The sequence below is a fragment of the Chiloscyllium plagiosum genome, chromosome 7, assembly GCF_004010195.1.
Source record: "Chiloscyllium plagiosum isolate BGI_BamShark_2017 chromosome 7, ASM401019v2, whole genome shotgun sequence".
NCBI classification, from domain to species: Eukaryota; Metazoa; Chordata; class Chondrichthyes; order Orectolobiformes; family Hemiscylliidae; genus Chiloscyllium; species Chiloscyllium plagiosum.
Genome location: NC_057716.1, coordinates 23,146,751 through 23,165,765, shown reverse-complemented (window position 1 = coordinate 23,165,765; position 19,015 = coordinate 23,146,751). Strand labels below are relative to the sequence as shown.

Below are 19,015 nucleotides of genomic sequence, written 5' to 3'. Positions count from 1 at the left end.
CTTGAGGCTGTTTTCGTTGGAGAGAAGAAGGTTGAGAGGTGACTTGATAGAGACATATAAGATAATCAGAGGGTTAGATAGGGTGGACAGGGAGAGTCTTTTTCCAAGTATGGTGACGGCGAGCATGAGGGGGCATAGCTTTAAATTGAGGGGTGATAGATATAGGACAGATGTCAGAGGTAGTTTCTTTACTCAGAGAGTAATAAAGGTATGGAATGCTTTGTCTGCAATGGTAGTAGATTCGCCAACTTTAAGTACATTTAAGTCATCATTGGACAAGCATATGGACGTACATGGAATAGTGTAGGTTAGATGGGCTTCAGATTGGTATGACAGGTCGCCGCAACATTGAGGGTAGAAGGGCCTGTACTGCGCTGTTATGTTCTATGTTCTATAATGTAACAAGTGAAGCAACAAGAAAGGGAAGAAATGAGAGTTGTTCACAATTTGAATGTGTTTAACTCAATATTAAGTCCAGAATACTGTAAAATGCTTAGTCTGAAGATGAGATGTTGTTCCTGTGATTCACTGGAGCACTGCAGCATACTGAGGACAGACAAGTTGACACGCGAGCAGAATGCTGTGTTAAAATGACCAACTATGAGAAGGTCAGGATCATGCTTTGCACAGACCAGAGGTGTTCTGTAAAGCAGTCATCCAGTCTGTGCTTGGTTTCTTCAGTGTAGAGTAAGGATGTAGATATCATACATTGTAAACATACATTGTACTTCCTCCAAGGCCAATGTATCCTTCTGAAGGTGTGATGCCCTGATCTGCTCACAGTACTCCAAGTGGGTCTAACCAATGGTTTCTATACCTGCAGCATAATTTCTGCATCCTTTTCGAGCACTAACAGAGTGACCAGTAATTGGCAACTTAAGGCCACTTGCTCACCCCACATAAAATTATGGATGGGTGATTGGCAGGGGGAGGAAAGGCCACTTGGGGAATTTTACGGGTTGTTAAACCCATAAATGTCTGCCCTCAATCACACAGCCCAGGCTTCCAATCTTAGCATGCTACTGAGGAAGTGTTGCACTGTCGGAAATGCCACCATTCAGTTGACGTGTTAAACTGATGTCCCATCAGCCTTCCATGCTAAACCCAAACATTTCCATATTTGAAGAAGAGTAGGTAAGTTCTCCTGGTATGATTACCAATGTCCCTCAACCTGCATCTCTGAAAAAGATTGTCTTGTTATTATCTCATTGCTGTTTATGAGACCTTGCAGCATGCAATCTGACTGCTGTGTTTCCGATATTAGAACACTTACTTTATTTTAAAAGTAGTTTATTGACTTTGGGAAAAACTGAAGTCATACAAGGTGCTACATAAATGAAAGACCTTTTTCTTCTGTCCTGTCTCCCATACATCTTTATAGTATTCAGTTTGTAATATATCGAACCAAGTTGAAGCAAACCTGCTTGTGATAGTTAAAGAGCTTTGGAATTGGCCCCTTTCTGATAATAGAAAAATTTGTATTGCAGCTTTAAAATTCTGATGCTGGTTCATCTGTAAAGATCAGGGCAATACTATGCTATATGTGCCTTTGAACAGTGTAACGCAAAACCACTTTCAGCTGCGTGCTAGAGACAGAAGTGCTATTTTATTTGTAACTCAGCTATGTGAATTGTGTTCTTTCACTATTGCCGAGACATACTGCTAAATCTAAAATAAATCCTTTAGAATTTGCCAATTAATTATCATATAAGACTCATTTCAGCACAGAAAGCAGTACTACTGAAAGGACAATAACTTCGTGAATACTAATATTACATAAGAACATATTGGAAAAACAGTAATATTGCCCCTTTAATATGGAGAAATGCTCTAAAAAGATTCACTGCAAGGTAATCAGTCAAAAATAGTTGCTGATGCAAAGGGAATATTGGGGAGTGACAGACAGCTTTGATTTTAAGGAAAAGCATTAAAGGAGGAGAGGAAGAGACTATGAAAGAATTCCAGCTCATGGTTTTACCTTTATAAAAGATGATTAAGAATTGTGGAGCAAAAGGGTGGACACAAGCAGTCCATGGAACACAGAGTTCATGTGAGGTCTGATTATAGGTCTGGAGAAGTTTGCAGAGATAACAGGGAGGAACAAGGTCAAGGTGGGATTTAAATGTGAGAATGAGAATTTTAATTTTGAGATGTATTGTATTGGTAACTGATGTTGGTCAACAAGGATGGGGCTGAGTGGGGCATATATAAGGAAATAATTACATCTGTCAGGATGTGATACTCTGGCAGTCCTATTCATGCAGAGTTAATGCAATAAGTCCATGGTATAAAGGATGTGTGAAGTTTTGCAGTCCAGATTTTAATGTAATTGCATTATGTTTTGTCCTGTACACCAATAACCTTTTGTTTTATGAGCAAAGACTTTGTGTTTGAAATTTCCCATGAGAATGAGTTTGCAATGAATAGACTTGATTTGATTGCCTTCTGGTGAGGTTAGCTAATGGGATCATGAACATCCAGACACCACCAAATCTGTCCCACATGTTTTGTTTGAAAAATAAATGCTTAACCATAAATTCTGGAGAAAGTACTTTGTTGCATTTTGGCTCTGGATGACTTAGCATTACTAGCATATGCCTGGAATATTTGTTATTTAAAATAGTTCATACTTTATGTTTGTAAAACTAGCTCAGTTCTCCTTTAATACATTAATTTCTACTCTGTCCTTTTTAAGTTGCTATACTTTGCTCAATGGTATATTATCTTTATAATCTTTCAACAAGGAGATGTGTTTTCTATACAACCTGATGGAATCTTATAAACTACTAAACTAAAAAAAATGGTTTTGCCATGTCATAAAGAAAACTACCATAAATAAGAGTGATGAAGGGACAGAATGGGAAAGCTATTCAATTTGTTTACCCAGATTCTAATTACTTCCAGTCCCATTCCTGGGAAGCTGGAAATTCTTGTAAAAATAGATTGCATACATGCTGGATATTTACCACTATTTTTTCAAATGTCATTGTTAATGGCTGAAAATTTCAAGGAAGAATTTTGATTTGAGTCAATTTCTAACTTGAGTCAAGAAGCAGGGCATTTACTAAAGGAATACAAGATGACTTGGTTGTTGATTTACCTTTTTTCCTTGTCTCTTGTAGCTTGGTAGCTCCCTTGATGGCATCCCTATGGTTAATAATTCATCATATGTTTAAATTAATGTATTAAACATTACTTCAACAGGATCTTCATTTCGTTCAGTGATACAGAATGTTTGCAGTCACTGTGTACAACCTGGGCATCATCATTAATGGATATCAAGTGGCTTTAATGAATACATCTGTTTTTTTCCTTTGAATTTCTTGTTAATGAATGTAGCCCCGCAAATGCAGAATAGTCTTAGTTTATTAGTAAGGGACCCATTGAACTCTGGAATATATTGTGAAAAATTATTCATTTAAATTTCTTCTGGAACATCAGTATTTTGCACCCTAGCATTTTATTCATATTGGTTACACATTACGTTAAGGGTATTTCTGTTATTTTCCCACTAGCTGTATCATGTTTCACGTGTTTTAGTCCTTACATTATTTTTGCATTCGAAATATTTTCTTTAGCACTAGATTAATATGAGCAAAATTTTAAATCTCATTGTGTGGATTGGTTAAAATGTTTGTGTACAAACTTCTATATGCTGTTGAAAACATGCAACAGTAAAATATGGATTTTATTGCACTGCTTCTGAACGAGTGGTAGCATGTAAAACTCCTGAACCTGCCATGTTTTTTGAGCCTTTGACAGTTAAAGTAACCTGGTTTGCAACACTGGAGCATATCCTGAGATATTCTTGTATTTCACAATGTAAAACTGTGAGATATTTTTGGTCTTACTGCAAATGTAGACAGAAAAATATACTAGAAAATGTTTAACTCAACAGAGGGGAGAAACATTGTAAAAAAGGGATTTTGCCTGGTAAAACTAAAATTCTCTTCAACTTGTATCCTTGAACATTTAACAAGTGATTTCATAGTGAGAGACATCAGAGAGTGCTCTAATTCTGTCCTGATCTGATGTATAAGCATTGTTTCAGCGCTGAGATTGAGGTTTTCTCTCTGCAACTCTTTCACTGTAAACATGTACAAAGTGGAGTCAACTCTGCTGCCATTTATCTGTGCTTGCTAATCGGACTCCTGGTTCAGTGACTCCTCAATTTTAAAATTCTCATCCTTGTCAAATCCTTCCAAGGTCTTGTCCTTCTCCATCTTGTAACGCCCTCCACCCCTCCAAGATCTCTGTGCTTCTCCAATTTTGTGGTCTTTGTTGCCCCCATTTTCAATCTCTCTACCATGGTGGCCATTGTCTTCAGCTGCTTCGTTCATAAACTTTAGAATTCTCTTCCTAATCTGTTTTTTAAAATATTTTCATCACCTGTTCTGCTGTCTACTCAGGTTAAATTTTGTCTGATAATCTCTGAAATCTAAGGGGGACTAATTTGGGAAACCTGGTCAGCACGTATGGGTCGGATCAAAAGGTCTGTTTCGGTGCTGTATGACTCTGATTCTAAACGCCCAGAAAACGGAAGTGCTTTTCCAACCAACTTCCAAAGCATACTGCTACTAATAGATAAAGATCAACAACAAAATCATGGGAAATGGGGGTCATTTTCTGTACATTGCGAGTGTCTGCTCAATGCAAGCAAGCATATATTGCAAAATTATTCACCATCACTAACGTCCAGCCTCACCTTTACCTGACTAAGGAGAAGAGTATTTGAGGATCAGGGTCTCAAACCCAAGACTAAAATCATAGCCTGGCGGCAGTGATCTCTGTTTTCTTGGACAGCTAGATAAATCAGTCACCTAAAAGTTATCTTAGAGTACACACCAGCAGTGCTGTCGCAAAGTTGTTAAAATTTATGGCAAGAAAGGAAGTCCCAAGCCAAAATCCCCAGCATCGAAGCAAAACTACATTGGGTGGGACGTCATTCACATGACTGACATCATCGTCCCAATGCAGCTCATTTATTTGAAACATAGTTACGACAGAATACTCCCAGGAGGACGGTGCAAATATTTTAAAGTCATCCTCAAAGAATCCCTGATCAGGGATTTATGGGAGTCTGTTTTTGACTGACCAAATGAGAAGATTTCACATTGTGGCCCTGTTAGGAACATGCAGAGGTAGGGTTGAGTGCACAATTCTTCAAAACAACTCCTGTATCCGTCCCTTCAAGCACCACCTACCCTGCATGTTGCAGAATCTGTTGATCATGCATTGAGCTTGTCAAACATTATGAAATCCACTGAACCAACACATCCTTGATCCCAAGGGGTTGCCAAAGAGACCAGAAGTTTGATCATCCCTCTCAGAAACTGTTTGGAACAATCTAACTATAAGTTGTTCTTGATAGCTTTGCCTGCAGAACTCATTACTTTTACCCCATATGACATTCTAACTTAAAAAGAGGTTGGAGAAAGAATAGGCCATTTGGGCCGTCAAGCCTGTTTACTGTACCATGGCTGATCAAATTCTATCAGATTTGACGATGTTAACTCTGATTTCCTGTCTGCCTAAATCTGTTTAAGTTTGGAACTATTTTCTTAGTTTTAGTTAAGATAGTTTCCATTTCAGTTATTGAAGCTTTTCAAAAAAAAACTTGTGTGGGAAAAATGCAGGTCATTCACAATTGTTAATAACTTTCAATACTAATGAAGGCTTTAAAATGAATGGTTAATGCCTCTACTAGAAACCGAGTCAGGAGTTGGATGAGCCAGTAAATTGCAGGCTATTTTTCGGTTGCTGTCAGAAGTGAAGTTAGCTGAGTTTACAGACCAGAAACTACAGGATTTTGGGGGAATGCTCAGCAAATGAGTGAAACCTCAAGATTAGAGTGGTACTGGAAAAGCACAGCAGGTCAGGCAGCATCCGAGGAGCAGGAAAATCGACGTTTCGAGCAGGAGCCCTTCATCAGGAATCAGTGAAACCTCCCACTTATAAAATTCGTTTTGGAAAAGATCTGCAGCAGACCCCGGGCATTGCGATAACACTCAGATTTCTTGCATGTTATTTCTAAAAAGTCCTTTAATAGTCCATGCCCACGCTGTGGAAGAAATCCAGGCCGGCGTTTGCAGTTTTCTCTGTCTCTCGGCGTCTGATCCTCCGCCCCCGGGAGTCGGTGCTTGTAACACGCCGGGGTGGTGGAACGCATTCGCTTCTCTGCTCATTGCGGTGATGCTGCGCATGCTACGAACCAGATGATCCGCTCTAGGAACTCGGTGCCCCCGCTCTGTTCGAAGGCGGGCGATGCAACCCTGAACCAATACCGCCGCATGTTTGCAACTGCCAAGGGAAGGAGGGAATCGATGGCTTTCGGATCCCGAGCTCTGGCTCTTCACACACCTGCCTCTGTGTCTATGCTGCATCCTGCATAAAGTGATTTTTCTCTCTCTTTTATATACACTCAACCACACACGCAATTGGGGCCAGTCTCATGTTGGATGTTCCTCAGTTGAATTATCCATTGTTGGATGTTCTTCCTTTGGAGCAGTTTGTCTTTGGATATTGCTCAGCTGTGTTCGCTATTGTTGGGTATTTCAGGTACAAAGAAGGGTGGCAGGAGCCATGTACCTGCTGGACAACGAGCCATATCCCGAGATGCTGAAGAGAGGAACTCCTCAGAGGAAGACTGTCTACCGGATCTCCCTCACTCTTGTCAAACGGGAGGCTGCCACAGCCGAGGCTGGTAGCAAATCCTCTCCTTCCCCTCGATCTGAGGGGCCTCCGGAGCGACGAGGTTGTACCAGCGACACCCACCAGCCTGGAAGTCAGTGCTTGGCAGAGAGTGGTGAAACAGATGATGAATTTGAGCCAGAAGCGAATCTTCGGAGCTTTCGCACCTTCAGCACTGGCCACCTGGAACTGGGCAGGCTGAAGGTAGCCAGGCGATCCCATGATCTGGGCTTCAAGCTCAAAGACAATCCGACCAAAGACTTGGTAACACTGAGGTGCAGAGATGGGACTTCAGCTAGACCGAGTAGTATGCTGGCAACTGTGGATGTGGAATTAAAAAACAAGAAAAATTGGGCACATTGCACCGAGAGATTGGTGACAGGGCCTGAATCAGGAGAATGTGTCAATATCTCAAACCGGGGAAAGGATCAACAAGAAGGCAGAGCTTGCGCTGAAGGCAGTCGGAGAAGGGATGCAGCCAAAGCTGCTAGTGTAAAGGAGCACTTGGTGCCTTTACAGTCCATTAATGCAGAAGTGCTTTATCCAAGGAAATCACCAAGGGCAGGTAGCAAGTCTGCTTTGAAGAAAATTGAGACAACCATCAAGAGAAACTCAAATGATTCATTAAAGAGTCCTTTGGGGAACAAGGAGTTAATCACAATGTCCCCTCCTGGTTCAGAGCTTGATTTCTCGAAGCACATTGTTCCAAAAGGAGAACACAGTTTGCTGTCAGTAGCTCCAGCAGTGGGTTCACCTCTGCTACCTGATTATTCGACTGTTTGTGTAGATGCCATCAAACAAACACCTCCGATGTCCATGGCAACAGACAAGAGGCACCCAAGTTTACTCAGAAGAAGCTTCAGCTTCAGACACTGGAATGGGGAGCTAGTGAGGTTTAAAGCGTTATCAAAGGAGAAACATCATGGCAGCTCCAGTTGTCTCTCTGGTGGCGAGGTCGAAAGTGAATTCAGAACCCAAAAGCTTGAGCCTTATTGTGGGGAATCTGTAGCAAATGAGAAACGAAACACCTTGGATGTTGGGGAAGTCTTGAACAAAACTGATCCACTCTCTGAGCCTGGGCGGTGGGAGCGGGGAAAACGAAAGAATAGGACTTTAGACAACAGTGACATTCACAAGCTTTCTGAAAACTTGGAAATGGGGAAGGATAGCTTTTTAACAGGTGCTGTGAGATCCAGTTCCCAGGAGCACAAACTCTTCAGGTTTTTTAGTGGTATTTTCTCAAAGCGTGATGGTACTTCAACACCTGTTACGAGTCCTTATGGAAAATCACATAGGGATTATGTTGCCAAATCCAAAGGATATGCTCGCGGCCAGAAGAAAGGTATCTCTCCTTTTGAGCAGTCCAGCAGTGAGAGCATTGATGAAAATACTTATCAAAATGGTATGGCATTGATAGCGTTCTGCTCTTTGAAATTGTGTAAAATCTGATAGTTTAGACATGTTCTGAAAATTTAAGCAGTAGTTATGCTTTAACCCAACACTTCTGCAAAAATAAGTAGACAGAGGACATGCCACTGGGTTGCAAATCAAAGTTAAGGAATGGTTAGTAGCGTTGTCTATTAGTATAGGTGGAAAACAATTAATTCATGAAGTACAAGTACTTTGCTGTGCTGCGTTTAAGTCAGTTAGGAAAATTTTTTAATAACTGATGATGTTTGATTGACACAGAGGTTGAAAGTTGAGGTGTTTTCCATAGCAGAAGGGCTTTTAGCACTCAAATGCAAGCCCTTAATGGATTGTATTCAATTTCCTTTTCGAAGAGAGAAAAGCCCAGACAATTAGCTTTGAGATGGCAGTTACATTATGTGTATTCAGCAGTCCACATGATGGGTGCTGGAAAGCTTGTAATTGCAGGTTGGAAAAATATGTTAAGTGTGCATTATGCAAGCAGCCGGAGACTTCAATTTTGCGAGGTTGTACATAAATGTATTTCATTTTGCTGAATTTGTTTGGGTTTCAGCTGTGTAAAGCATTAACTTAGTGCTTGAATTGTATGAAATGAAAATAATGTCTTCAGTTGGGGTTTTAATTGTTAATTTGACTAGAAATGAGAACTGTGTGCATTACTGTTTGGCCCTTATTGGAAAGCTTTTATAGTTGTCAGATATTTACCCTAAGTTTGAATATTTTAATTGTGTCATAAATGTATAGGAACTTGAAACTTCAAAACATGCTCTTCTGCCACCCAACACGTTTCGTTTCAAACCTCCTATTCATGTTGCAGATCGTTTTCTGTAGTCTCCACATTTTAGGCAGAATCATAACTGACTTTGACAAATGCAAACACGTTTATGGTTTCAACATGTTAATTCAAATGCCCTTTTGGAAGAAACTAAGTATCGAAACAATGAGTCTTATGCAAGCATGTAGCTAATCATAGGGACTGCTGTAAGTAAATGGGAGTTTAATACATTTCAGGACCTGTCAAGAATTGGACGAGTTGTTCCTTTTCTAAAAGATGACTGTCAAATGTGTCATTTGATTTGTAGAAAGCCTTGCAAATCGGGAATCAAATGGAGAACTGTATTAAATGTTAGCCATGTTCAGACCTTTATCCGTAGATGATAAAGGTTAGATAGAATTAAGGGAGTCAGGAAGTCACAGTTGGGTTTGAATCGTGTATGCCAGATGCTGAGAGTTAGTCCTGGATGCTGAGTTGGCAAAAAAACCTATGAATTTGATATTTATTTGTCATCTGTAGTGGCAAGCAGCATATCTCCTTTAAGATTTGAAAAATGGAAAAGCTCATTTGGTGACATCTCAAGACTGAATCTCAAGACATAGATGCTTGAAATTATTTGTTATAAAAGCTGAAAGAACCACTATTTAATTCTCACATCTGTATTTAAATGATAGAATGAGTTACTTATCACCTGTTTGAACTTATTGTTAATATTTAATTCAAAAATAATACGGACTATGTTTAAAATTGAATCCCATACACCTGTGTTACTATCTTGTGTCGCATTTTTGCATCAAGAGAACATACACCTATGTAAATAGAATTCGTAATCTTTAGTGTGCACTTGCGTAGAGACAGAAGACACTCTGTAATCTCTACTTGCTTTCCACAGATGCAGCCAGACTTGAGTTTTTCCAGCAATTTCTGTTTTGGCTTCTGGTTTCTAGTCAGTTTTTTTTTATTGAAGCAACTGTTAGTTGGTTTTGTCAGAAATTAACTCATTAGTCACTGGGCTAGGTATTTAGAGAATTATACATTGTTACTGAAGGTTATTCACGTTATAAAAAGCCATGACCTAAAGAGGTTTGGATTTGAATCCCAGCATTAACAGATGTTATTGCATGTGTTTGTAGGTGGAAGAATGGCAGTAGCTTCCAACTGGTTATTTCGGTGATCAAATAAACACAAGTGGTTTAAGCCAGTCTCTCAGTGTATTGACCAAGTAATGTCTGTTGTGCAATGCTTGAAGGAGATATCTGATTTGAGTGATGTAGTGGAAGATAATTTGAATTTTAAAATATGCATATGAAATATTCTTATGGAAAGAAACTATAATTATAGCACCATACGTCAGGATCTGATATAAAAATTTGATGCTATTTCATTTTGGTGCACTAATCATTTTATTCCTGGATTCATTGGTGCCTTTGTTACCTCAAGACTCTATTCCAATGTATTCTTATTTGGCTTTCCACCTACCCTTACTGAACTTGAGGTTATCTAAAACGCTGCCATCTGTGTCCTAACTCATAGCAAGTCGCCTTCATGCATTCCACCGTACTTGCTAATCTACAGTTGTTTTTGGTCAAGCAACATCTTGACTTTAAAATTCTTAATCTTCTCTTCAAATCTCTCCATGGCATTGCTCTTCTCTTTCTCCATAGTCTCCTTCATTCCAGCAATCCTCTAGGATTTCTGTGCTCATTTAACTTTGGCCTCCTGTGCATCCCCAGTTTTAATCTCTTCACCTTTGGTCATACTGCCATTAGCAGCCTGGGCCCTGAGCTTTGCAGTACCCTTCTTAAGCCTCCCCGCTTCATTACCCCACTTTGTTTCTTTAAGACACTCTTTAAAATCTGGTGCTATGATCATAAAATTTACCACTTTGATCATCTGACCTAATATTTCTTTGTGCCTTGGTGTCATTGTTTGTTTTAAATATTGCTGTATTACAGAATCATAGGATGGTTGCACTCAAGAGTAGAATACTTGGCCTGTCTATGCCCATTTTCTGCAACTGCTGCGAGGTACTCGAATATTTCATAACATTAAAGGCTCCATGTTCATGTAAGTTGTTACATAGGAGCACAGGACTTTTGTAGCAGGAGTAGCCATTTAGTCTGTTGAGTTTGCTCTGCTGCTCAATGACATCATGGCTGATCTGATTGTGGCATCAACTCCACTTTCTTGCTTTTTCCTCAAAACCTCTGACCTGTTTTCTGTTATGAAGCCAGTGTTGGATTGGGGTGTACAAAGTTAAAAATCACACAGTACCAGGTGATAGCCCAACAGGTTTAATTGGAAGCACTAGCTTTTGGAGCGCTGCTCCTTCATCAGGTGGTTGTGGAGTATCAACACCAGCACCACCTGGTGAAGGAGCAGCGCTCCGAAAGCAGTGCTTCCAATTAAACCTATTGGACTATCACCTGGTGTTGTGTGATTTTTTAACGTTATTTAGCTTGACTTTGAACAAATTCATTGAAATGCCTCAACCTTCTGGGGAAGGGAATTCTACCTGGCCTCATTCCTGATGAAGGGCTTATGCCCGAAATGTTGAATCTCCTGCTCCTCGGATGTTGCCTGGCCTGCTGTGCTTTCCAGCACCACACTCTTGACTCTGATCTCCAGCATCTGCAATCCTCACTTTTTCCAAGGGAATTCTATAGACAAGCACACTCTGAGAGGAAAAGCAAATGTCATTTTCTCAGTCTTCTCAGAGAGGCTTCTTATTCTTAAGGTGTGCTGCTTAGTTCTGACCTATTTTCAAGGGAAAACACCCCAAAATTCAACATGTCAAGTCCCTTAACATGCTGTGTTTCAATATTGTCGCCTCTCATTCTTCTACATTCCAATGGTTGAAGAATCAACCTTCCTTCATAAAACAAGCTCCAAACTTATTATTGAGATGAGAATGGTACTGGTATTAGATACTAGTGGTTAAAGCAAAATTCATTTACAAGCATACTAAAAATGCTCCATTTCATACTACTACAAAACCTTGCTTTTAGTAAGAACAAAATGTAAATGAAAATGATATTTTAATATTGATATTTTAATGCTTTTAATATCATTTTAGTAGTGCCAGACTGTCTATCACAATCACATGAACAGTGAAGAAATTTTCAGGCTCTGTTATAAAATATTCCTTCATTGATTTGTCTTGCTACAGTATTTTAAAAGTGTGGCTTCAAAGGCCAAACTGTTCTCTGACACATTGATTGAAAGCTTCAGCCCCAAGTATTATAATTTCAATTATGTCATTAAAATAATGGATAATCTGAGATAATTTTGTCCAAGAACGGGAAGAGCTTTAACCGATTTGAGGTTTTGAAGTAAATTTGGTATACCCGAATAGAAGTTCATGGATAACTTTTCAGCAATTTGTTGCATTATACTTGTAGAATGCTTTTAACATGTTATAACTGACTTAATCTTTTTTTTGCACTGTGTAGTGTACTACTGGAACTTGGTGGTAGAATGATTTGTATTATTACAGTTATAATTACATTTCTTAAAGTAAATTTGTTAAATTTTCCATGATGAATGTTTAAGTGCTGTGATAAATAAGGTGAATCCTGTGCAAACTTTCTCAATATTACCTCACACTTAGATCAGTGTATTGTTAAGTCCTTTGTGGGATTGAGTACGACAGATCCAGATTAATGAGTTGTGTGCACTGCGATAGCTGTTGTCAGCTCAAGTTGATTTTCTTTTTGGGGCTACATAGAGAAAAATCAGCCAGTGAACAGCCGTAACTGACTTTCAGTGATCCTTGTCGTACAAAATGCTTGTGTGCACACAATATATAAGAGCAGAATGGATGCTCTCCCATCAGCTGATAGACAGCTGACATTAAATGTCTAGACCAGTAAGTGAGGAATTCATATTTAGATGAAGTATCAAAAGATATTCTGTGACTGTGGAACTGTAACCCATGATGTGTCTGGATTTTCAGGTGTTCAGGGGAGAAATGGGGGAGAATATACCAGGGACATTGATATTTTGAGATTTTGTTTCATGATTTGAGTCCTGTTTTTTTTATCATATGTTATCAACCCGTAACAGCTTATTGGGCTGTTGGGAGTTGAGTAATGGCTGTGATGGAGAAAGTATGTGGTAAGATTCAACTAGGTCTTTACACATGCCAACCTAGAAAATGGTCAAAAGCTAACCAATTGCTTCTAAATATTTTCTAATCGACCTGTTCAGAGGTATTATTACATAATTATGGAGCAGGTGGGACATGAACCTCCTGGCTCAAAAGTAGGACATTATCACTACACCACAAGAACCCTTAACTGATTTGCTTCTAAACGAGGAACCAATGGAAACCCAGTCCTGAAAGTGTGTCTGTTCACTGGCTTTAAAGCTTAAATGGTATAATCAGAAAATGATAATAAGTATGTGCAATACTCAGAAGGAATGTAAATGTTGAAATAGCTAAAACAAATGTGGTTCAAATCTTGAAATAAATAAGAACTACATTTCAAGGGAACCCTAGAAATATCTTCCATTAGATGTTTTCAGTATGAAGACATACTATGATTCATTTGTTTTGTTTCTATTTTTAGGTTTAAATTTTTGACAGAATAATCAGCATGTAAATTAGTCCAAATATATCAAAACAGTCACTTTCCTTAGTTCAAAGCACTTCCTAGCCTAGACTTAATTCAGCAGTGTAGTCCTCCAACTGGCTCCTCATCCTTTCATGGGAGCTCTCCTCTTGTTAAATCCTCTACACATTAGTTTATACTGGGAACCTTCTCCCTTGTTAATTCAATCTGGCATTTCTCTCCCTGTAAAGCTGTGTTAAGCTACCACTTCTAAGGCCCTCTTGACATTTTTATTTCCCAAGCTCGTCATTTCTTTTAGCAATTATTCCCTTGCACTGGGGAGGCTGCTGTTGCTCTCACCCTATGTCCCACTCAAACAGCAGGAGATTCTCAAGTTCCAATTTCTAAATGAGTGACTGTCAGTATATTTGTATTTGTGTTTTTCCTGATAATGTTATTGCCTTAGTAGTAGGAGTGCCACATTCTTCTACCAAATCTATGATTTTGTTAGCCGTGTGGATTATGCAAAGCTGATGTAGAAACCCAACTTAGAGGCTTGGCATTGCAAATTCCGGAAAAGGTTATTGTGGAGAGAAAAAAAAATCAGTTTTGGATTCTAATATTTATTTCGGTATGAGCTGGACTTCTGTAATCCCATCTACAAAGATGTTGCCGCTACATTAATTTGGTTGCAGCAGTAGCTTTTCAGTGTTTCATTGAGGAATGTATCAGTTATGTTCTTCAGAGCTCTTAACTGGAACAAAAAATATGCTGCAGCAGGAGCATAATCAAACAAAGCGTGGCACCCATTATGGGATACTTGAGCAGATGACCAAGAGTTAAGACCAAAAGATGGAGATTTTTGAATGACTTATAGGAGGATTGAGGTGTGGAGAGGTTTAATGAGAGAATAACATAGCTTGGGGCCTCAGCAGCGTAAGTTGTAATTTTGGAAACGTGCAAGAGGAGAGCAGGTATCCCTGTGCTGGTAGAAATTACAGGGATAAGGAGAGAAGAGTCCTTGGCTGGATTTGAAAACAAAGATAAGATTTTTGGCATTGGCTCCCATTCAAGAAATGTCTCAATGTTGTTACTTTGCATAGGGGTGATTGGTGAACGAGCTGGTCTGATTAGGAATACAGATTCTGGATCAGTGGTGCTAAAAGAGCACAGCAGTTCAGGCAGCATCCGAGGAGAGGAGGAAAACTTCTTCAAGGCAGGCATCCTTGCAAGAGGATTCGCAGTAGGGTTAAAATTAACTAGGTAAAAACAATGACTGCAGATGCTGGATTAGGAATACAGCCAACAGAGTTTTAGATGAGCTTAAGTTTGTAATGGATGTAAGATGCCTAAACAAAATACAGTTGGTAATGCCTTTCTGCTGTTGCACTACTCCAACCGCATGGTGGATATATCAAATTGGTGGCCTTCCTCATTCATTAAGGGGTTTGCTGATTAGGACAGCACTGGCAGCCATATGGGCCAATTTCAAACTGTTAAATTTAAGGAAGGAAAGAGAGATTTTGCTAATTTAGGTGAGTGGAAGCTTATCACATTTCACACACAATCCTGAAAGTCCCTCCTGTGAAATGAAATATCTTTGAAGATCCTGTATGATATAGTCAAATATTCAGATTTATTAAAAAGTCTCAAAAGTACTGTGCTTGATAGTTGAAAAATTTTTTTTAAAATATATTTATTGAGAAATCGATTTTTTATTATTACAACAAATACAAAACAATACAGTTCAAAACAATACAAAGAAAGAACACCAAAAAAATGAAATAAAATCCCAACCAAATTAATGTAGCGGCAACATCTTTGTAGATGGGATTACAGAAGTCCAGCTCATACTGAAATAAATATTAGAATCCAAAATTGAATTTTTTTTTTCTCTCCACAATAACCTTTTCCGGAATTTGCAATGCCAAGCCTCTAAGTTGGTTTCTACATCAGCTTTGCATAATCCACCCTCATGTACAAATGTATAAATATGTATAGAAAAATATATATATGTAAAAAACTCCAATTAACTACTTAACTAAATAAATAATAACCAACAACAAACTAATAATAACTCAGCTCAACCAAACAAAACACTCCCTCTTGAATATCGAGAGCATTATTTTTCACATATTCATATATTCACAGTTCCCCCTCTCTGGATATTGGACTCATGAAACACAATCTTTACAGCTATATAAAACCCTTATTAGTGTGGCAGACAAATCTGTGTCCAGATATTCCAAAAATGGCCACCATGACTTATAAAAATTGTCAGTCTTGTGGTGTACCATACTTGTGAGAAAATCTGAGGGGATATGCTCCATAACAATCTTCCGCCAATCTGGCAGGATTTTCAGATACCCAACTGAACAAGGTATTCTTTCTTGTGCAGAAAGTGAGGATGTTGAAAAGTATTTTTCTTTAGCGCATCTACAGGGAATCAATGAGCAGGCCAAGAAGAGAAATTGGGTCCTTCTCCACCCTTACACCCAAAATCCCTTCCGTTGCACCCGCCAGAGCGCTCCAGTATGTTTGAAGCCTACCACAGGACCAGAGACGATGGGTAGGCGTGCCCATACCAACCTTGCACTTGGGACATGTTGAAGGTACCCCTGATTTAACTTTTGACAAACGATCCGGAGCCAAGTGGATCCTGTGGAGAATCTTTGACTGTAAAGCATGGGTCCTATTGCAAATTGATATCTTTCTTGTGTTATCCCAAATATTTTCCCATGCCTCTAAGGAGACCTCAACTCGTAGCTCTCTCCCACACCCTGTAGAGTCGATCAAACTCATCTGAGGAGACGCCCACAATTGATGATATAAAGTGCTGACAGAAAATGTACTTTTAGCACTGAGCACCCTCCTCTCTGTCAAACTTGTAGGGATCAATCAAAAGTGTAGTCTCTTCCCTAACTTGAAAAAAACAAAAGCAGTCCCTGTTAGATAGCTCTTATTTCCGTGCTAACTGATCAAAGGACATCATTGTGTCTTCCTCAAATAAATTTCCCATGCAAGACACACCCCTAACTGCCCAATGTTTGAATCCTGAATCTATCATCCCTGGTTGAAAACCTGCCATACCCACTATAGGTGTAAAAGATGATGATTTGTCAATATTGCCTTCCCTCTGCCGAATTGATCTCCATGCTTTAACAGTATTGATAACTATTGGGTTATGGCAGTATTCCCGAACTGTCCTCATTTTGGCCAAAAACAGCAAGCTAGTAAGGGGGCACTCTGCCTGAGAGGTTTTGATGTCTAACCATATTGAAAGAGGGTCCCCACAAACCCAATCACTCACGTAAGATAAAAGTGAGCTTAGTTAGTGGTTTTTAATGTCCTGTAGAATCCACTCCCCAAATCTGAGAGGCAGTTGCAGTTAATTTAGTAAGGGGCTGCTTACGATGCCAAATAAGAGCTGAACCAGCCGTTCAGACTCCTGAACATTTGCTTATGGAAAATCAGGGGGAGCATCTTGATAGGGTACAACAAACAGAGAATATTCATCTTAATAAGCGCTATCTGACCTAACCATGAGACCAGAAGCCCCACTCATCTTTGAATATCTTGTTTGATTTTGTCAAATAATTGAACAAAATTAGCTTTGAACAACTGATCAAGAACTGGAGTGATGAATATGCCTAAATACACAAAACGCCCCTGTAGCCACTTAAATGGGAATCTCTAGTCACCCTCAAGACCTAGCACCTTCGTAAGACCACCCATAGGCATTGCCTCTGACTTTGCAAAATTAGTCTGGTACCCCAAAAAGGTGCAAAACGTGCTGATGCGTTTTATCAGGCAAGGCACCAAAACTGCTGAATTAGACAAAAAAATGAGAACATCATCCATGTATAATGAAATCTTCTGTAATTTTGACCCGATTTCTGGAGCCAATATATTAGGATCCCTACGAATGGCCTCCACTAATAGTTCAATCACCAATGTAAAAAGCAGTGGCGAAAGGGGACAGCCCTGCTGGTTGCCCTTAAAAATGTTAAAATTGCTTGATCATACCCAATTGGTGATGACCACTGCAAGAGGGTCACTATAGGGAACCTTTACCCATTTTATAAAAGGCTTTACCCAAGCCAAACCACTCCAGACTATAAAAAAGGTATGGCCACTCAATTCCGTCAAATGTCTTCTCTGCATCTCGAAAAATCACTCATCCCTGTATTGACTATTGTTGGTACGCTCGAATTACATTAAGCAGCCTCCTAACATTTTGGAGGATCTGCGGCCCTTTATGTAGCCTGTCTGATCCTCTTTAACAATAGAAGGTAGCACGGTCTCCAGCTTTAATGGAAGAGTCTTAGAGAATGAAATTGTCCTGTACAAAGCACAGTCCTCTGGGACCATCCCTTCTTTAAGAATAAGTAAAATATTGGCCGCTCAGAGATGGCGGGAGATTATCATGACTGTGTGTCATTAAGCACATTGAGCATCGGGCCTGATGATATGTTTATGAATTCCTTATAGAATTCACTGAGAAGTTCATCAGGACCAGCCGCCTTTCCACTCTGAAGCTAGTTCACAGCCTCCTACACCTCTTGCTGTGAAAAGGGGGCATTGAGAAAAGCCTCTTGTTTGGGGGTCATGCCCAGGAGCTTCAGATCCTTGACCCGTCCCTCCTCACAACCTTCAGATTGATTAACTTATTGTAAAATCTCTGTCATGGCACATTAATCTTTTTGGAATTACATGTTAGGTTCCCAGACCCTTCCCTAATTGACATAATGGCTTGAGGGACGCTCCTTTTCCGGGCGAGATATGCTAGGTACTTGCCTGGCTTGTCACCATGCTCATATAACCTTGCTTTGCGAAAGTAAGCTCCTTCTTTGCTGTCTGCGTGAGCACGGAATTCAATGCAGACAGCAGCATCGTAATCGTCTGTAGCTTGACTAACGTGGGCCTGTCAGAGTAAGCCTTCTTGGCTGCCTTCAGCTGTGCTTTGAGGAGATGTTGCAGTTCGCCCTTCTGCTGCCTTCTACTGGCAGATTAGGAAATAACTAACCCCCTGTCATAGATTTTGGCAGTTTCCCAATGGACAGACGGGCTACTAACTAAACCTGAATTAATGCCTAGGAACGCCCAAAATTCCCTGGAGAAGTACTCCACAAACTTGTTATCTTTAAGGATAAAGGAATCCATTCGCCAGTGCCCAAGTCAAACCACTCCAGATGATAAAAAAGGAACTGCCACTCAATTCTGTCAAATGCCTTCTCTGCATCTCAAGTAACGTCCTGAATCTTAACCAGCAGGTACATTAGGGCGTGTTTGGAGATGGTAATATTACCAATCGTACACGATGCCACCGAGTCCAAGGTTGCCATGGGGATCAGAAAAAAAACTATTCATGGTGTAACATATGTGTGGTTTGGAAAAAAAACATAAAATCCCTGCCTGAAGGGTGTATATGCCTGCGGACATCCACCAACCCTAACTCCACACACAGATCCACTAATTGTTTAGTTTGTGCAGAGGGTACTGGGGGGGGGGGGGGGGGGCCTCATAGAGTCATAGAGATGTACAGCATGGAAACAGACCCTTCGGTCCA

General features: G+C 39.8%; 1 protein-coding gene across 8 annotated transcripts in view; it reads left to right on the top strand.

Moving 5' to 3' along the window:
* The window catches only part of agap1 (ArfGAP with GTPase domain, ankyrin repeat and PH domain 1), a 765,714-nt gene that overhangs the window by 280,566 nt on the left and 466,133 nt on the right, over window positions 1-19,015 (top strand). For 3 of the 8 annotated variants that reach the window (XM_043693245.1, XM_043693246.1, XM_043693244.1), the window contains exon 1: window positions 6,118-8,092. The exons of 4 other annotated variants lie outside the window; for them this stretch is intronic. In XM_043693245.1, coding sequence (XP_043549180.1) covers window positions 6,583-8,092 — 1,510 coding nt within the window. In that variant the 5' untranslated portion in view covers window positions 6,118-6,582. Of the gene's footprint in view, window positions 1-6,113; window positions 8,093-19,015 lie in introns of those variants that run through there. One more of the 8 variants, XM_043693247.1, reaches the window with a different exon arrangement.